Below are 15,192 nucleotides of genomic sequence, written 5' to 3'. Positions count from 1 at the left end.
GACCGCACCAGAAAATACTGGTTTGGTTCAGTGTGATGTCTTTTCATCATATATACCATTTTTATCTGCCCAGATGCAGCATAGGATAAGATGATGCACCGGCATATGCCACCAATTAGACCACATGAATGCCAAATTTTTCCATGTCTTGGGACATGGAGATCCTTACTCTTCATTCTGCATTGAACTTAACACGAGCTGTGAACTTGGTTTGAACAGGTAATATGCAGCCACCAACAGCGGCAGCACTCCTGTGACCCAAACCTGCCTCCTAGGCACTGCCTTATCGTCCAATATGTGGAAGATTTTCTAACAATATGGCCCTCTTCTCAGATCAATAATCTTCCCTAATCAACATTAGCTGAATCTTCTTACCCTGTTTGTCATGATTGCCCTCAAGCCCAAAATAGCACAAATAACTCTTCTATAATATTCTACAGCTCATCAAATGAACCCTCATCTCAAAGAAGCGTATCTTGATCTCAAGGGACATCCTGAAAGGACTCCCAATTGTTCCCACACATCCTTGACAGCTGCAGCAGCAAGCCAAAACATGAACCTTGATAATGGGCTGATTAGTGGACCAACAACAGAAAAGGAACTTATGATAGCAGCAGGCAGATGCTGAAGTTAAAACGACAGCTTCCCTTGTGAATCGAAGTTGAATGATTATCTCATGCTGGTGCATATCATTAGATCCAGCAATGGCTCAATGATGCAAGACAAGGCATGAGCAACCATACCCTTCAGAAGTCAGGGACAATGCTTGATTTGCACAATTGGTAGAATCTGGAAATATAACTTAACCATTCGTTGCCCAATATCTCCATTGCCCTAACAACTGCATCAGAAGCACCTCAATTTGGAGAGATTCAACAAAGTGGAAACCAAGACATACACTAGTGATAATTTAAGAAAAGCTTTAACAGGTAACAACCACATAATCTTCTCTTATTACCTACGCATTTAAACATACTGAAACAAAGAATTCAGTTGACTATTAGTACATCTCATGATATTTTGACCAGTTAACAATGTGCACTATAAATTTGACGCCACCATCAAATCAATTCAACCAGAAATACTACTACTATAATTCGGGGTATGGACTTTATAATGTAGTATTGAGGAACAGATGTCATAAAACTGAAAGTACCGTGGACTGAGGTTGCAGATGGCCTAATGCATGCTTAACTCCTACTATTAGGATATGTATGATAGGTGCTACTCAAATACTACATTACCTTCAGTTTCACCTTAACGAATCAAAAATGAGGCATGAACACAAGCTAGTATCTGTTTTTGCACATGGTAGCCACTTTAATCACGTTGGATTTGGCTGCATCCAAGAATGGATCCGATTCAATCGCCTTTTTGAAGCAAAACTTGGCTTCTTCAAAGTGACCCTCAGCTACAAACACGAGACCGAGATTATTATATGCGGGAGCATAACCTGGCTGCAGTTCGAGAGCCTTGCTAAACATTGCTTTTGCACTTGCATATTTTCTTAACTGCCGATAGAAGTTCCCAAGGTTGGAAAAAATAGCATGTGCCTGTCGGGATGTAGCTAATGACAGAGCATGTTTATACACTTCTTCAGCTTGTGAAGACTCCTCCAGAAGCTGAAGTGAAATACCTAATACCATCAAAAGCAACTTAACCAAAGGAAACATTATTATTTAAACACACATTTCTATGGAAAATCTAAAAGTTGCAAATTACCAAGATTTGACCATGTGTACGCACAGTCATTAAAACGAGCAACTGCTGCCTTGAGATATGTCTCAGACATTTTAAGCTGCTGCGTACAAAGACAATGAAGGCCAATTTGGTGCCAGTGTACAGCATCATCAGGATCTTCACCTATCGCCTAATCAATGTCCACGACAATAAACGTTAGCATTGTGCTTCTACTAAGCTTTCTTTTCTTCAATGCAGCTTTGACAGCCCATTCACCTCCTCAACCCATCAAACAAATGTGGATTTCACAAATTCATTAAGAGCGGAGAAGTTCAGGCTCTGGGTGACTAATGAATTAAGTTACATAAGAAGTTGTAATTCAACCTATCTTTTCTCAAACCTTTTTGATAATTCTATTAAGAAGAGCTCAGCTAAAGTTGAGATAAATAACTTATCATGGAGTAGACAAATGAGAACACAAATTTCAGAACCAAGATACAGAACTCAAATACTGTGTGTTAAAATAAGCAGACCATACACCATGCTCGATCAAGGTCTTCAAATAAACTCAGTTTGTTTAAAACCATTGAATGCACCTTAACCTCAGAAAGAAGAGAAAAACCACAAATTGAAGCACAAAAAGTTTGTCTACAGTCTACTTTCTTTAAATTGAGCCTTCAAACAATCTTGTAGAAATGGTTAAAATCCTACTTCAGATCTAAACAAGAGGATCCAATCTGAACCCAGTTCTCCTATGTTCTGTTTCGTCAATTCTTAATAGGCCCTCTGGGTATGATTGCACACTAACTGAAAAAAGAAATCCATGTGAGGAAACATGGAAAACAAAGGATAAGTTAGCACTATAAGATTACAAATCAAGTATTCCATGCAATTTTTCTCTAGAAGTGGAAATATATGAGAATATTCCAAATTATATAACAAACTCACTTCTCTATGCGTCAAAATTGATGTGACATGCTTAAACAATTTAATTTTGTTTTGCAAGAACCCTTCAAGAGTTTTGAGCTTTTCCGTTTTCACTCTTCTAGAAACATGTCATGAAAGGAAACATCAAACCACATTAATGAGTTACGATAAAACTAATAACCTGCTTTAGACTGTACATAGCACGTTCTTTAACTTCTAGCAGTTCCGTTGGATCAATGTCAAATACTGCTGCAATCTCGTGTTGAGCCTTGTGCGCCATAGCAAGACCTGCCCATGCTATTGGGGGCTCAATGAGGATGGAATCTCCTTCCCTTATCACTGAGGCCATCTCATTTCCTGCCCAAGTGAGCTGTTCATTGGGATTTTGGGACCTTTCCGCCTCTCTAATACGGTGAACACCAACAGCATACCGTGTAGCCAAACAATTTGGATCCAGTTTTCCAGCCTAGAAAATAACAAGGACAGCCATAATAATTAGGGTTGTTAACAAAGTTCACAGATCAAAGCCCCAGAGGTTTGACAATCATGAGGCACTAAAGAAAACATCTGGAGAAAAGGATAAAAGTTTTATTATTCGAATGATAATACTTCACTCACCAGAAAGCAAATTATGGTATTTTCCCAATAAAGGAAGTACGAAACAGAAAATTGAAAATACTAAGTAAACTATGTTTCAGAAACAATAACTAGAGCACAGAGCTAAAACACCTTCTCCAAGCATTTTCCAGAAGTTCTATGATCACCAATCAAATAATATGCATTGGCCAGATTGGTCCAAATATGAGCTGCTCTGGGGTCAGCTTTTGCAGCTGCTAATAAACATTCCTTGGCAACATCAACTGCTATAACTTCATCCCCAGAAGTCTGAGCATCAGCATTAGCCCCCGCGCCTATGCATAGTGGGTTTGAATTAGTGATATCTCTTTGTATAAAAAGCTTACAAGAGAAAGTTAGAAGCATTCAATGATACAGATTATGACATTTGTTTAAGACATCATAAATTTTGTAGTGATACCTGCAATAACTGATCCATATTTACATAAAAGTAAAGCAGCATAGTTGATTAAAGCTGCAGGATGATTCTGATCCTTCAGAACCAAATCTTGCAAACACTTCTCTGAAAGTTCCAAATACCCACTGAAAAACAAGTTGTTAAAATCAACAGTCAAATTAGCAATCATGAATTAAGCAAAAGAATTTGATATACAAACAGCTGCGAGAGTGGTGTGATACTTGTCAAAACATGTCAAATAGCACTATAGGAAACAGACGCTAATTGGAAAACCAAAAAGAATCATAATCTGGCGGTCCTGGATCACTCTTGAGAAAATAATAATTTGCTGAGGAGGAGGCGTTGCACATCAAAATCATGTTGAAATACTTTGCTACTCTATGGCATACAACCTCCCCAACCCTAGTAGACTTTGGTCAAGTTGGAACAACTAATAAACTTTGAGGACTGCAAGTTCACAAAATTTTGTTTGTTTATGGATCATATCAGTAGTACAACATATACCACAATATTGCAACATATCCTTCTTACCCTTGAAGATAGGCAATTCCAAGGTTTCCAAGGCCATCCAAGTTGTCAGGGGCAATCTCCAACAAAGAAGAAAATACAGATATAGCACTCTAGGAAGACCAGAAGTCATGTTAGATAAAACCTTATTATATACATATATACTCTTGCTATCTACACAAAGTATATTACTATTTGTACCTGCAAGCGACCAGTTCTAAGAAGTATTAAACCAAGTGTATTCCAAACAGATGCCTGTCTAACATCTGACTCCATAGACTCCCTCAACCTGGAACAAATTTCATCAAGTTCTTGAGGTTCAAGTTCTTTGTCTGAACTACAATTCTCCAAGCTTTCTAAGAGTATACACTGCATGAGCAATCAAACAAAATAAATATCAGCAAAAGAGGGAAAAAAAATTTACCAACCTGACTACTTATAAATAAGAATGATAGAAAATTTTATGCCATTGCATTTTCAGTATAGATTTTTTTCCCACCTGTACACAGTGATGCTGAACCAACCAAGTTTATTACTTCAACTAGGACTAGTGAGATTGCAAAATGCTACATATTTTGCCTTAAAACTTGATCATACCTGTGCATGGTGAAGTTGAACAACAGAAAGTAACTCTGGTCTGTCAATTTCTTCTTCAGAGCGAAGTAGTATCTCTGCTGCTTTTTCATATGCCAAAATTGCCTGTAAAAATTGAAGGTGAATGGTATCGAAGACATACGTACAACCAATTAACAGACATGACATAACTCAAAAAGTACCTTTTGAGGTTGACCCATTCTTTGGTACATCAAGCCAAGTACGAAATGTGCATGCATATTCTTTGGCATCTTTCGAGCAACATGTACCAATCCCTGAATATGATGCAAAAACAAGTCAGATTGAGCTAAGTCATGCAAGAGCCTTAGCCCAATCTCTATCTTGGGCTTGCTTTCAATAAGTGCTGCTGCATGAAAGGAGCAGACAGAGATTTAGCTCCAAAAGTATGTTCCATTTTACTTTTTGCCATCACCTAAATCTGAGTCATCTTAAATGTGACCTAAGTGATACATAACATTTTGCATGTGCCTAAACTAATGTTCATGTTCTGCAGAATTATCTAAAGTTCGCTTCTGAGATGTACAACAAGATAATATATACTCTTTTTTATGTTTTATGTCTCAAATCAACTAAGGTGGATAAAGACAGCACGTTCCCCTGCTGTGACAAAAACAGAATTTTAATAGAAGTCAACCTGAAAGCAAAATAAATTCCAATAGAATTCAACTGGAAGCTACAGAGTATTAGTTCCTGCGGCAATAATGTTAGAAGTTCTCTTCTGTATCTGTTGCTTTTAAAATCCCTCAAGCCACATTTTGGCTAGTTATTTACATACTTCCCCAGTCCAGAACTGAAAGGGCTCACTTGAGATGAGAACAAAATTTAGATGAGTTGAGAAAGTGAAATGTTTTGTGCATCTTTAGATTTTGAATAGGGTTGAAAATAAAGGCAGTCATATCTTAACCTTAAATGAAGATAATTTTGAATAGTGAATTACCATGTTAGAAGTGGAACATTATTTCCAGACATCCAAACTAGATATGGGGCTTCTAATTGCTATTTTGGGGAGTAGGACTACAGATAATTTGGTTCACAAACCCTTTAATAACTATAATGAGTGTTCCAAACTGGTAGATAGAACTAATGTTTAGAACCAAAATTTAGTGTCCTATTTCAGGTGCAAAATGAAGCAATTATGCAGCTAATAACTTAAACTTTTGCAGTCCTCCAAATATTGAGCATGAGAAGTTAACAGGCCATGAGGGAGACTTCATCAGTTCAAGGAGAATCTTTTTCTGGCGCGTCTGCCTAGGTTTTCATTTCCTTATTCCTTTGCTGGAAGGAGGTGTACTATCATATCAAAGATGTGAAAATAAACTCACAGTTTTAAGGCTGCTAACTTTTTCCTCACGAGAAGTGGCAACCCCATGACCATTTTGGTCAGCATCTGTTTCAGCTCCACCGCAATCAGGAGGATACTCCACTTTCATAAGTTTTGAACGGCATTTTCCAACTTTTTTTGACTGGGAAGTCTCTGCATCAAATGCCTCAGCGTCTTTACTTGTAAAGCTCATTTTTTCTAGAATTGTCTCATCAATATTTATCCTAGAAATTTGATCAAAAACCACCAGGAATCAATAGTGTGTGGAAAAGTTCTCAAAAATCTAACACAAAATTAAATGTTATTCCCAGCCTGGACTCAGAATCTGGATTTGCCATGACACCAACTTAGGTTGAAATAAAAGTTTGTTTTTATTTTTGGTAGTTTGTAAGTTATATTTGCGAATGTTTGCACAATGACGCAGCAGCAATCATGAACTTAGTAAGAGAGCAAAGAAACAGCTTAAAGTGATAAACAGAGAATAATAAAAAAAAGGAAAAATTACGTGCGCTTGGTACAAGAAATTAATTGCTTCAGGTGGAGTGGTATCAATAAATAGAAAAAAGTTGTATCATGCTTTTTGGTTTTGAATAGGCAACCAAAGGCATTAGAGACGAGCAATCCTTTCTTATTGAGCATTCACCGGATGGCTTGAGATACGTGACACGTCCAACGCTAAATGTTACTAGATAACTTTCCCTCAAAATAATCTATTGCACATGCAGAGCTGTTTACACTCAGAAAAACAGAACAAAGACTGAATTACTATCACATTAGGATTTAGTACCAAACAAGCCGATGCAAATGAATATCATGTTTGAATCTTTTTCTGTAATCACACTGTCAGCTACCAAAAGCCATTCTGCGGGTTCTTTTCTCATCTTCTATTTGTTATCGTTTAATACCCTACCACTAACTTCAGATATGTTCATGCACCTCTGTATCAATACACCAAAAGAACAAAAGTTGTTGAAAAGAATGAAATATGCAACATCTTACATCTGAAAACTACCTATATACTAGCCTGAGTAAGCTTCATGTTTCCGGCCTCTTAAAGGTGACTCGGCATCCCACGAACCAACTCAGAAATGCTCTAATGTTTATGTGAATTCCAAAACCAGTCATTTATTTCAGGATAAATTTAATGTGACGACACAGGCCAATGTCAAAACAGCTCAACTCGGCTTTCAAAAATACCTAATTCTGACAATCGCATAAACACAAATGAATTTCATACTTGGACAAACGTAAGACAAAGTAGAACAAGTCAGCCAAAGTCAGAATATCTCATTAAAGTTGAACCTCGGAAGAGGAACGGAAGGAGAAGAAGAAAAAGTGTAGGCGTCGGTTTCCGGTGGGTCAACGTTGAGGTCAGCCATAACAATCGGTCTCGGCGGTGGCTTCATGGAGGTATCTCCGGCGAGAATCTCGGCTTCGGCAGAAGGAACGGCGGCAGGCGGGTGCGGCCGAGACATTTTTCTTGGGCGGAGGTGGTTGGAAATTCAAAGACAGAAGAAGAAGAAGGGAAATGTGTGCTGAAAAATGCTCTGAACATATGTTGGAAGAAGAAATAGGTTTCGGTTTCGGAGAAGGGCTTTTTAGACCTTTCATTCTTCCACTTTCCTTTTTGCATTTTTTGAATTTCTAACTTGAATAGTTACAAGAGATGTAATTGGAGTTGCCCAAATAATATGATAAATTTGAAATTATTGCCAATTAATCATTTTCCCCTACTTTTCCTTTTCAGCTCAAAATAATAAAATATATTCTGGCAAAATTGCATCTTTAATCCATAACATCGAGGTTGCAATCTTAGTCTCGTACTTGAAGAAGTCATACAATTGAAAAATACTGTAAATGTAATCCCATGAACTAATCTTATGGAACCCAAGTTTAATAAATTTTAAAACCAAATCTATTAAACTTCGAGATCACATCTACAACATTTTGTCATCATTTGAGGTCAAAATATCAAACTCGTAACATATGAAACCAAAAGTGCAATACCTCTATCATATGATAAAAATACAATTTTGCCAGAATCCCTGTTTTAAATTGTATAAATAACTACATTGGTTGACCTGCATAAATTATAGAATGTCAAAAAAGTTATATATTAATTAATAGAGAAATGTCGGTGCTATTTATTCAAAATATTAAGACATACTACTGTAGTATACTACTAGCACAACAGAGGTTTGCAAGTTGAACATTTGAATGAGACATAACTCCCCTCTCGTATTCTAACCTCAAAATTAAAACAATTAAACATTCAAAAGCACATGTCTATAGCTAATCTTGAAACAAACCACAGACCTAATTTTGTACATTCAGAACCTTCATAGGCTGATGCAGGAAATGAAAGAGAGGACATAACAGAAGGGATTGAGATCATCACCGATCTATCCACTTCTGATGTGCCGGACAGAAAAAAGAAACAACGCAACAACAGCAGAGAGCAATAAGGTGTATTGTAACCACCATAAACTAAGCAAATGACGGCAGGAGCCAACCGTGCTCTCTAGCATGCTCAACATAGAACTTAAACTTATCCTTTGCGTTTGGGATATCAAGAGCCAGATCGTCGAGCCCGTCTTTGATCCTGTTGAAACCTTTGGTCATCTGATTGATGGTGATCAACCCCTCACTGAAGCATTCTTGCAACAATTCCAGCATCCTGTCATTTTTCTTCTCCATGGCCATAACTAATGCTTTCTTCACCACCTCATGATTGAAAAATGGCATGGCCAAATCGCGAATGCATTGGCAAGCTTCACTAACAACTCCACCGCTTTCATATTCCTCGAGAAGTTTCTGAACCTTGTCCTTTGCATCCTCAACAGCCCAGCCGGTGCCACCACCCCAGCACCTGAGGATCCGCTCCCCAGCATGACGTGCTGCTGTAAGTGTTCTGGCCATACATACCGTTTCACTACCACTGCTTTTTGGTGGCAGCATACTGGCAATTTCATCCAAATTCAGAGGAGCAAGGACATCGTCTATAACAGCCCTTGCGAGGAAAAATGCAAGTTCATTTGATGCGTCTAAAATGTCAAGTGCAGTGTCTTCTGCAGATTCCAACAACATAACAAAACCATTGACTATGTCTTCTGTTGAGAATATCTCTATGTGCAGAGCAGAGAGCAAAACAGATGCCATTTCTTTCTCTCTGTTTTTCCGGTCCATGGCTAGAGTGATGAGCTTCTTTAGAAAAATCGAGTTATATTCAGGCATCCCTAGATCTACCAGACTCCGAATCAGTTCAGGGATATCATCTGAGAGGAAGTATTCATGAATTATGGTAACAACTTCTTTCTTGTAGAGCATCAACTTCTCATCTTTCTCCTCTGATTTCCCCCCTTCCTTGCCTGAAGATTTTACAAAAGATGCATCAAGCCATCCTTCAGATATTGCCTTGGGAACAACGGATTGGAACATTTTTTTGGCAGAGGGAATATCAAGGGCAAGATCATCAAGGCTCTCAGCTAATCGAGTAAAACCTTTCACCATTTGACTTGAACTTATTAGACCCTCATCCGCGGCTTCCTTTAGCAGCCTCAGGATGAGAGGTTCTGCAGTTCGAATCTCCATTGCTAGAACCAAAGCTCTTTTCACAACTTCATGATGGAAAAATGACACACCTAATTGTCTAATACATCTACAGGCTTCGGAAGTATCTCCACTTTCGACATATTCTCTTAAAAGGTCAGCAATCTTCTTCTTCACCTCATCAACACTGAGATGGGTGCTACCACCCCATCGTCTCTCGACAAGCTCTGCATGATGAGGTGCTGAGAGGTAGCTTTTCTCAGCAGTTTGCAATACCTGAAAACCCTTAGATGATTCTGGGAGCATTTTGCTGGCCCTGGTGATGAAAGCTGGGGGTAGAATGTCATCTACCACTGCTCGAGCAATGAATAAAGCAAGCACGTCAACAGCATCCAAAATGTCCACAGCCAGGTCATCCGCAGACTCAAGTAGCATGAAAAAACCCTGACTAATCTGGGCTGCCATTATAACATCAGCATACAAGGCTGAGAGCAAGACTGAAGCCATCTCCTTCTCTTTATCATGTCTGTCCATGGCCATTGAAACAAGACGCTTAATGAAGTATGGATGATACTCACTTGATCCTAGTTCTCTAAGATCAGAGGCAGCCACTTCCACATCACCAGTGGTAAAGTATTCCTCTACAAGAGATACCACAGCTTTCTTATATTCATCCAAAGGATCAGAAACAGTTGATCCAACAAGCTCATAAGGCTCCTGTTCCAAGGCAGAGTGAAGGGAATTATTAAATGATATGCAGAAAGGACTATTCAAATACCAGACGATATAAAGATACTTAATACATAATTACCTCGCCACTGTCGTAGTTGGGATCATTTCGATCAATGAAAGATTCACCATCTGTGTCGAGTAATTTTCCCCAGGTTCCTTTGCCGCCAGCACCATCTATCATCAACATCAGGATAACCAATCACATGTGAGACATGGAGAACTGCCTAAGAGGTTTTAAGGGGAAAAAAAGAATAATAATTTCTAGCCAGAAGGAGACATTGAACCAAAATGAAAAATACCTGTTACTAACCCAATAATCAAGAAAGCAACAAACATAAACATAAAGTAGATTTGGAGCCTGGCTCCATGACATCATGTGGGAAAGCATGAAATACAACAAATTGAATTGATTCCAGGACCATGTATACAAAGCAACTAGAGCTTTGCTTTTGAGAGACAAACATAAAACTTGTCAGTGTTATCAAACATCTGGGATAAATATAACATGCAAATTAAGTTATAGGCAATTTTTTAATTTTATTTTTCAAGAGAGAATTTTGACCCAACTGTAACATATTACGCATGCGATCTGTCTCAACCAGCCAGATTTTTGCCAAATTGTAATCTGCACAACCATAATAAGAGTAAGTAATTTTTCATAGTTGCCCAATCATCTTTTGCAGCATATGTCCTGGTCCAAGAATGTGCTTGCATTCGTCACATATTTATAATCAAGCATCGACCTAAGCACATGTACACATCAACACTCTAGAGGATATACAAACTTCCAAAAAAATGGAAATAAAACAAGGATTAAAGCTTCCATACTCATAATTGTGAGAACACTAAAAGATGGCAGCACGTACCAGGAGGTCCAGATATAGTCATTGTGGTCATACTTCTCACTCCCTTGATTTTACTAAAATTTATCCCAACTAATTATACTAAATTGTTCTTAAGCATGAAGCTGACTCATACTGTAGATTTTTTATAATTCATTGCATGCCAAAAAGCACAAAGTGAAGGGGGATAAAAGCATACCAACAGTGAAAGGATGCCAACATAATAAACTCCTTCCATGTTATATGTTTTTTTGGCCACATATCAAAGAGATTTGGTAGGCATTGCAAAGCTTTCTACAACACATGTAAAAAAAATTCATTATCTATCCAGATGGAAATTCTGATGGCACTAGCACTTTGAACAACGGCAAAAGTCACATGTATGACAACATGCATAACCATTCTATTCTGGTTCATTTTCAGCTCCCCAATTCACATATATTTGGAAACAAGCTTGTCCACTCTCTGAAGGCAATACTTTTCTAATAAACGCAAAAGCTTAACAGGAGATGGCCATAATAGATGCTTCGGCAGAGTGACATGAAATTGAAAAGCAATATCTAGTTCCTCAAATATCTGGTGGAAAATTGAGGAAAGTAAATGTGTATTGCTATCCTTAAAAATAAGGCATCAGTAAAAGGTACCTTGTCATCTAATACCAGATTTCCTCATGAAGGAAAGAGTCATGTTCATTTCACACGGAAATCAAATGTTTCAGAAGAAAGTCACACTTCTAGCATTTACCTTTAGCTGCTCACAATCTAGTATCAGACATAGCATTTCGGTGACAATTACAGAATTGCTCCCTTTTTAGATGCCACATAAGGCAAAATGGCAGTTGAATGATTGCCACCACCAAAATCCGATCCTTGGATATAAACAAGGGAGACAACACGTTACAAGGGCTTCTTTGACTGGTTGAGGAATCCAGATTGTGTTTTAGACTTGACTGTTACCGGTCCAACATTCAGTCTGCCTCAAAGTAAAAGGGAGAAGTTGCAAAATACGAATCCTTTATCAAAGATGTTAACACTGTTTCATCTTTAACATTGATTAAGAAGAAGTAAAACATGTAAACACATTCTTGTATATCTCTTCTCACCACAAACTTTAAGTGTTCACCACCAATTTACATAAGGCAATCTTAGTCTATACCGAGTTAATCCCAACAACTAAATCAAAGAATATAACCTCCATCGGAAACATCTAGAAAAAGGTATCACCTTTCACACCAGAACGTCCAACAGCAACTAAACTACTGTACAGAATGGCTCAAATACCTTAACAGCTGAAAAATATAAGATATTGACTAATAACTTTTATCGGAAAATTACCCTTCTTAACTCTGATAAGTTTCCCAGAGTGCGACCGCCGCACATGCCTGACCGCCACGCCCCCAACCATAGCAGAATGTCCTCCACCCGGGGCCTTGACATGGTGGTGCTCGGACAGCACAGAAGAATTCTGACCGGGAGACTTCGGTCGGGGAGACCTCGGGCCAGGAGATTTCGGAGACGACGATAGCGACAATGATGACATCACCTCCGCATTCTGAGAAGCTATTTTCAGCATCTCCCTCTGCTCCTCCGTCAGAAACCCCTCGCTGCTAGCCATTTTCACCTCTTCTCAACAAAACCCTATCCACGAAAATAACAATACTGACATACAAAAAACAACACCGATTCATTTCAGATTCCATATCGGAAGCTATACACATTCACTACATAAGTTGCCGGATTTCATGCTTTTTACCTCTGGCAAGTCCAGCAAAATTCCTCTGGTCTTGGCTCGGATCTCGAGCCAAGCGAGGAGATAGTAACTGGAGAAGCAATCGAGACTCCGATCTTCGCAAACACGCACAACCACGCCCGAGTGCGTCTTCGAGTGCGTGCAGTCCGATTGAACCACTGTGTGTGCCGAAGCAGTGTGTGCGAGTGTGTGTTTATGCGCTTTCTTTCCTTCTGAGAGAAACTGTAGTTAGCGAGAGACAAAGAGGAAATGGATGAGAACGAAGCGAATAAATAGGGAGGCTACGGTTACATGTACACGTCATCACCTAAACAACAGCGTCCACGTGGCTTTGGCGCTTTAAGCGGATTTCTCCACTGCTCCACTCCGGTACCATTCCCTGCGCTGCTCTACAATTTCCTTTGAAATTGCTTCTCTTCCCGAGGCTGCATCAGTGCGGTGGGCGATGGGGTGCGGTTAGGGTTTCGGGATGTAGAGAGAGTGAATTACGTAAATACCCCTGGAATTAAGAACTGTAATTAATGAGAGGTAATTGAGATTAGAAGGAGGATTAAGGATAAAAGGCAAAGTTGCTCTATTTGAAATTAATGCGATTTTGAGGAATCTTAGGCGGAAAGAAAAGTTTGATTTAATGAGGTAATTAGGGAACAAATTATAATGGGGGAGGTGCCAATTTTGGACTTTTATGGATAAAACACACCAAAATCTTTTATTTATTTTTTATAATTAGAAATGGAGTGTCCAAAATATATGGGTTTATTTTTAATACACTTTGCCCCCTAAATTATTCGTCATATAACATTTATTCCCCTAAACAGATAAATATAACACTTACCTCCTTGGTTCGATAAAAATACCGCTCATGTCTTGAACAATTTTATTATTTACAATATATTTTAGTATTTTGCACATTAAATCATAACTATTTTAGTATTTTTTTTAATAAGTGAAGAATTTACATTAAATAGTGGAGTATAAATTAATATATACATATAGTAAATACACAATAAATATAATATAACCAACAACTCATATATGCTTTTTAAAAAACAATTGACAAGTATATATATATATATAAGCTTAACCAAAAATTAAATATTTTTAAAAAAATATATATGTTAAAAAAATATTAAATATTTATTTTTATCTAAAAAAATAAATAGTTAATAACTTAATTTTCATCACAGAATTAATAAAATCTTTTCATAAATTTTTTTTGTATATTTATTGTACTCATTTTTTAGTTGACTTTGAGTTCGTAAAAAAACTAAAATTCAAACTATTTAACTCACTAATTATATTTTACTTTATTGTAAATAAAAGATACTTTTTTTAATTATTTACATTTGTTAATTTAGGTGGATAATTGTCAATTTTTAAATTACGATGAGCTCCTGTCAGATTTTTGCATAATTTTAAATATCTTTTTGTTGTTTGAAAAATTATCAATATCAGTTTGATTTTAAAAGTCGTCTAATAATTAGCTCAATTCGTTAATAATTTATATATTATTGATTAATTTTAATTATTATTTAATTTTGATATATTTATTAAATTTTATTTATTTATAAAATATGTTAGCTAAATATTAAAATTCTTAAAATATATATAATTTTTAATTAAATTTTAAATTAACAAATCACAATACAAAAATTAATATATTAAAATTAACTTATTAAAATTCTTAAAATATATATAATTTTTAATTAAATTTTAAATTAACAAATCACAATACAAAAATTAATATATTAAAATTAACTTTTCAAGTTTAAATGTTTACATGAATATAAATAAAAATCAATCATAACAAATATATTAATAACAAAATTAAAATTAAATTATTATTTAATTTAAATCAAATAAATATCAAACACTAAAAAAGTATATAAATTATTTTAAGTTATATTATTTATAAATAATATTTAATTATAATTACCATATATTAAAAATAAAAATGTAATAGTTTTTTTATTATTTTTAAATTTTGAAAAATTAAATAATTTGTACTTATTTTTCAAAAAAATAAAATTTTTAAATTCAGATTTGTTTTCAAAATTTATATAAAATAGAAAAACAAAAACTATCTTCTTTCTCACCGCCAACGCCGCCGCCTTCCGTAATCGCTGTCCCCACGGAGTCGCTGCCCATAGAGGCGGTTGTTGTCGTCACCGTCTTATAATTTATATATATATTATGTATAACTATATATATACATGTAAATATATATATATATATAT

General features: G+C 36.5%; 2 protein-coding genes across 3 annotated transcripts; both read right to left on the bottom strand.

Annotated features, from left to right (window-relative positions):
- Positions 1-1,252: 1,252 nt before the first annotated feature.
- Positions 1,253-7,653, bottom strand: LOC105157318 (tetratricopeptide repeat (TPR)-containing protein). The gene is given in 12 exon segments (XM_011073711.3): positions 1,253-1,303; positions 1,305-1,636; positions 1,723-1,870; positions 2,789-3,073; positions 3,337-3,518; positions 3,644-3,765; positions 4,172-4,260; positions 4,349-4,516; positions 4,745-4,846; positions 4,924-5,016; positions 6,085-6,307; positions 7,386-7,653. Coding segments are annotated over 12 exon segments (1,968 nt in total). The 5' UTR covers positions 7,559-7,653.
- A 648-nt stretch (positions 7,654-8,301) lies between these two features.
- On the bottom strand, positions 8,302-13,204 carry LOC105157317 (MA3 DOMAIN-CONTAINING TRANSLATION REGULATORY FACTOR 1). 2 transcript variants are annotated; one of them, XM_011073709.3, is made up of 4 exons: positions 12,959-13,204; positions 12,541-12,864; positions 10,444-10,538; positions 8,302-10,349 (listed from the first exon to the last, which is right to left on the bottom strand). In XM_011073709.3, exons 2-4 carry the CDS (start codon positions 12,818-12,820, stop codon positions 8,571-8,573), a joined length of 2,154 nt encoding a protein of 717 aa, XP_011072011.1. In that variant the 5' UTR covers positions 12,821-12,864; positions 12,959-13,204; the 3' UTR covers positions 8,302-8,570. The 2 variants fall into 2 exon arrangements, with proteins under 2 accessions (XP_011072011.1, XP_011072012.1); XM_011073710.3 differs by having other exon boundaries at positions 12,541-12,843.
- Between the last annotated feature and the right edge of the window lie 1,988 nt (positions 13,205-15,192).

This window comes from Sesamum indicum, linkage group LG3 (genome assembly GCF_026168435.1).
Source record: "Sesamum indicum cultivar Baizhima isolate 11 linkage group LG3, ASM2616843v1, whole genome shotgun sequence".
Taxonomy (NCBI): Eukaryota; Viridiplantae; Streptophyta; class Magnoliopsida; order Lamiales; family Pedaliaceae; genus Sesamum; species Sesamum indicum.
The sequence above is the reverse complement of the archived record's forward strand: the minus strand, read 5'-3'. Positions and strand labels throughout refer to the sequence as shown.

Excerpts from the sequence above, each read along its gene's own strand:
- LOC105157317 (XM_011073709.3), bottom strand. The coding sequence starts at position 12,820 with ATGGCTAGCAGCGAGGGGTTTCTGACGGAGGAGCAGAGGGAGATGCTG. Across the intron at positions 10,539-12,540 it reads ACTTATCAGAGTTAAGAAGG|ATGGTGCTGGCGGCAAAGGA; the intron begins GTAATTTTCCGA and ends TGTTGATGATAG. Across the intron at positions 10,350-10,443 it reads CCAACTACGACAGTGGCGAG|GAGCCTTATGAGCTTGTTGG; the intron begins GTAATTATGTAT and ends GCCTTGGAACAG.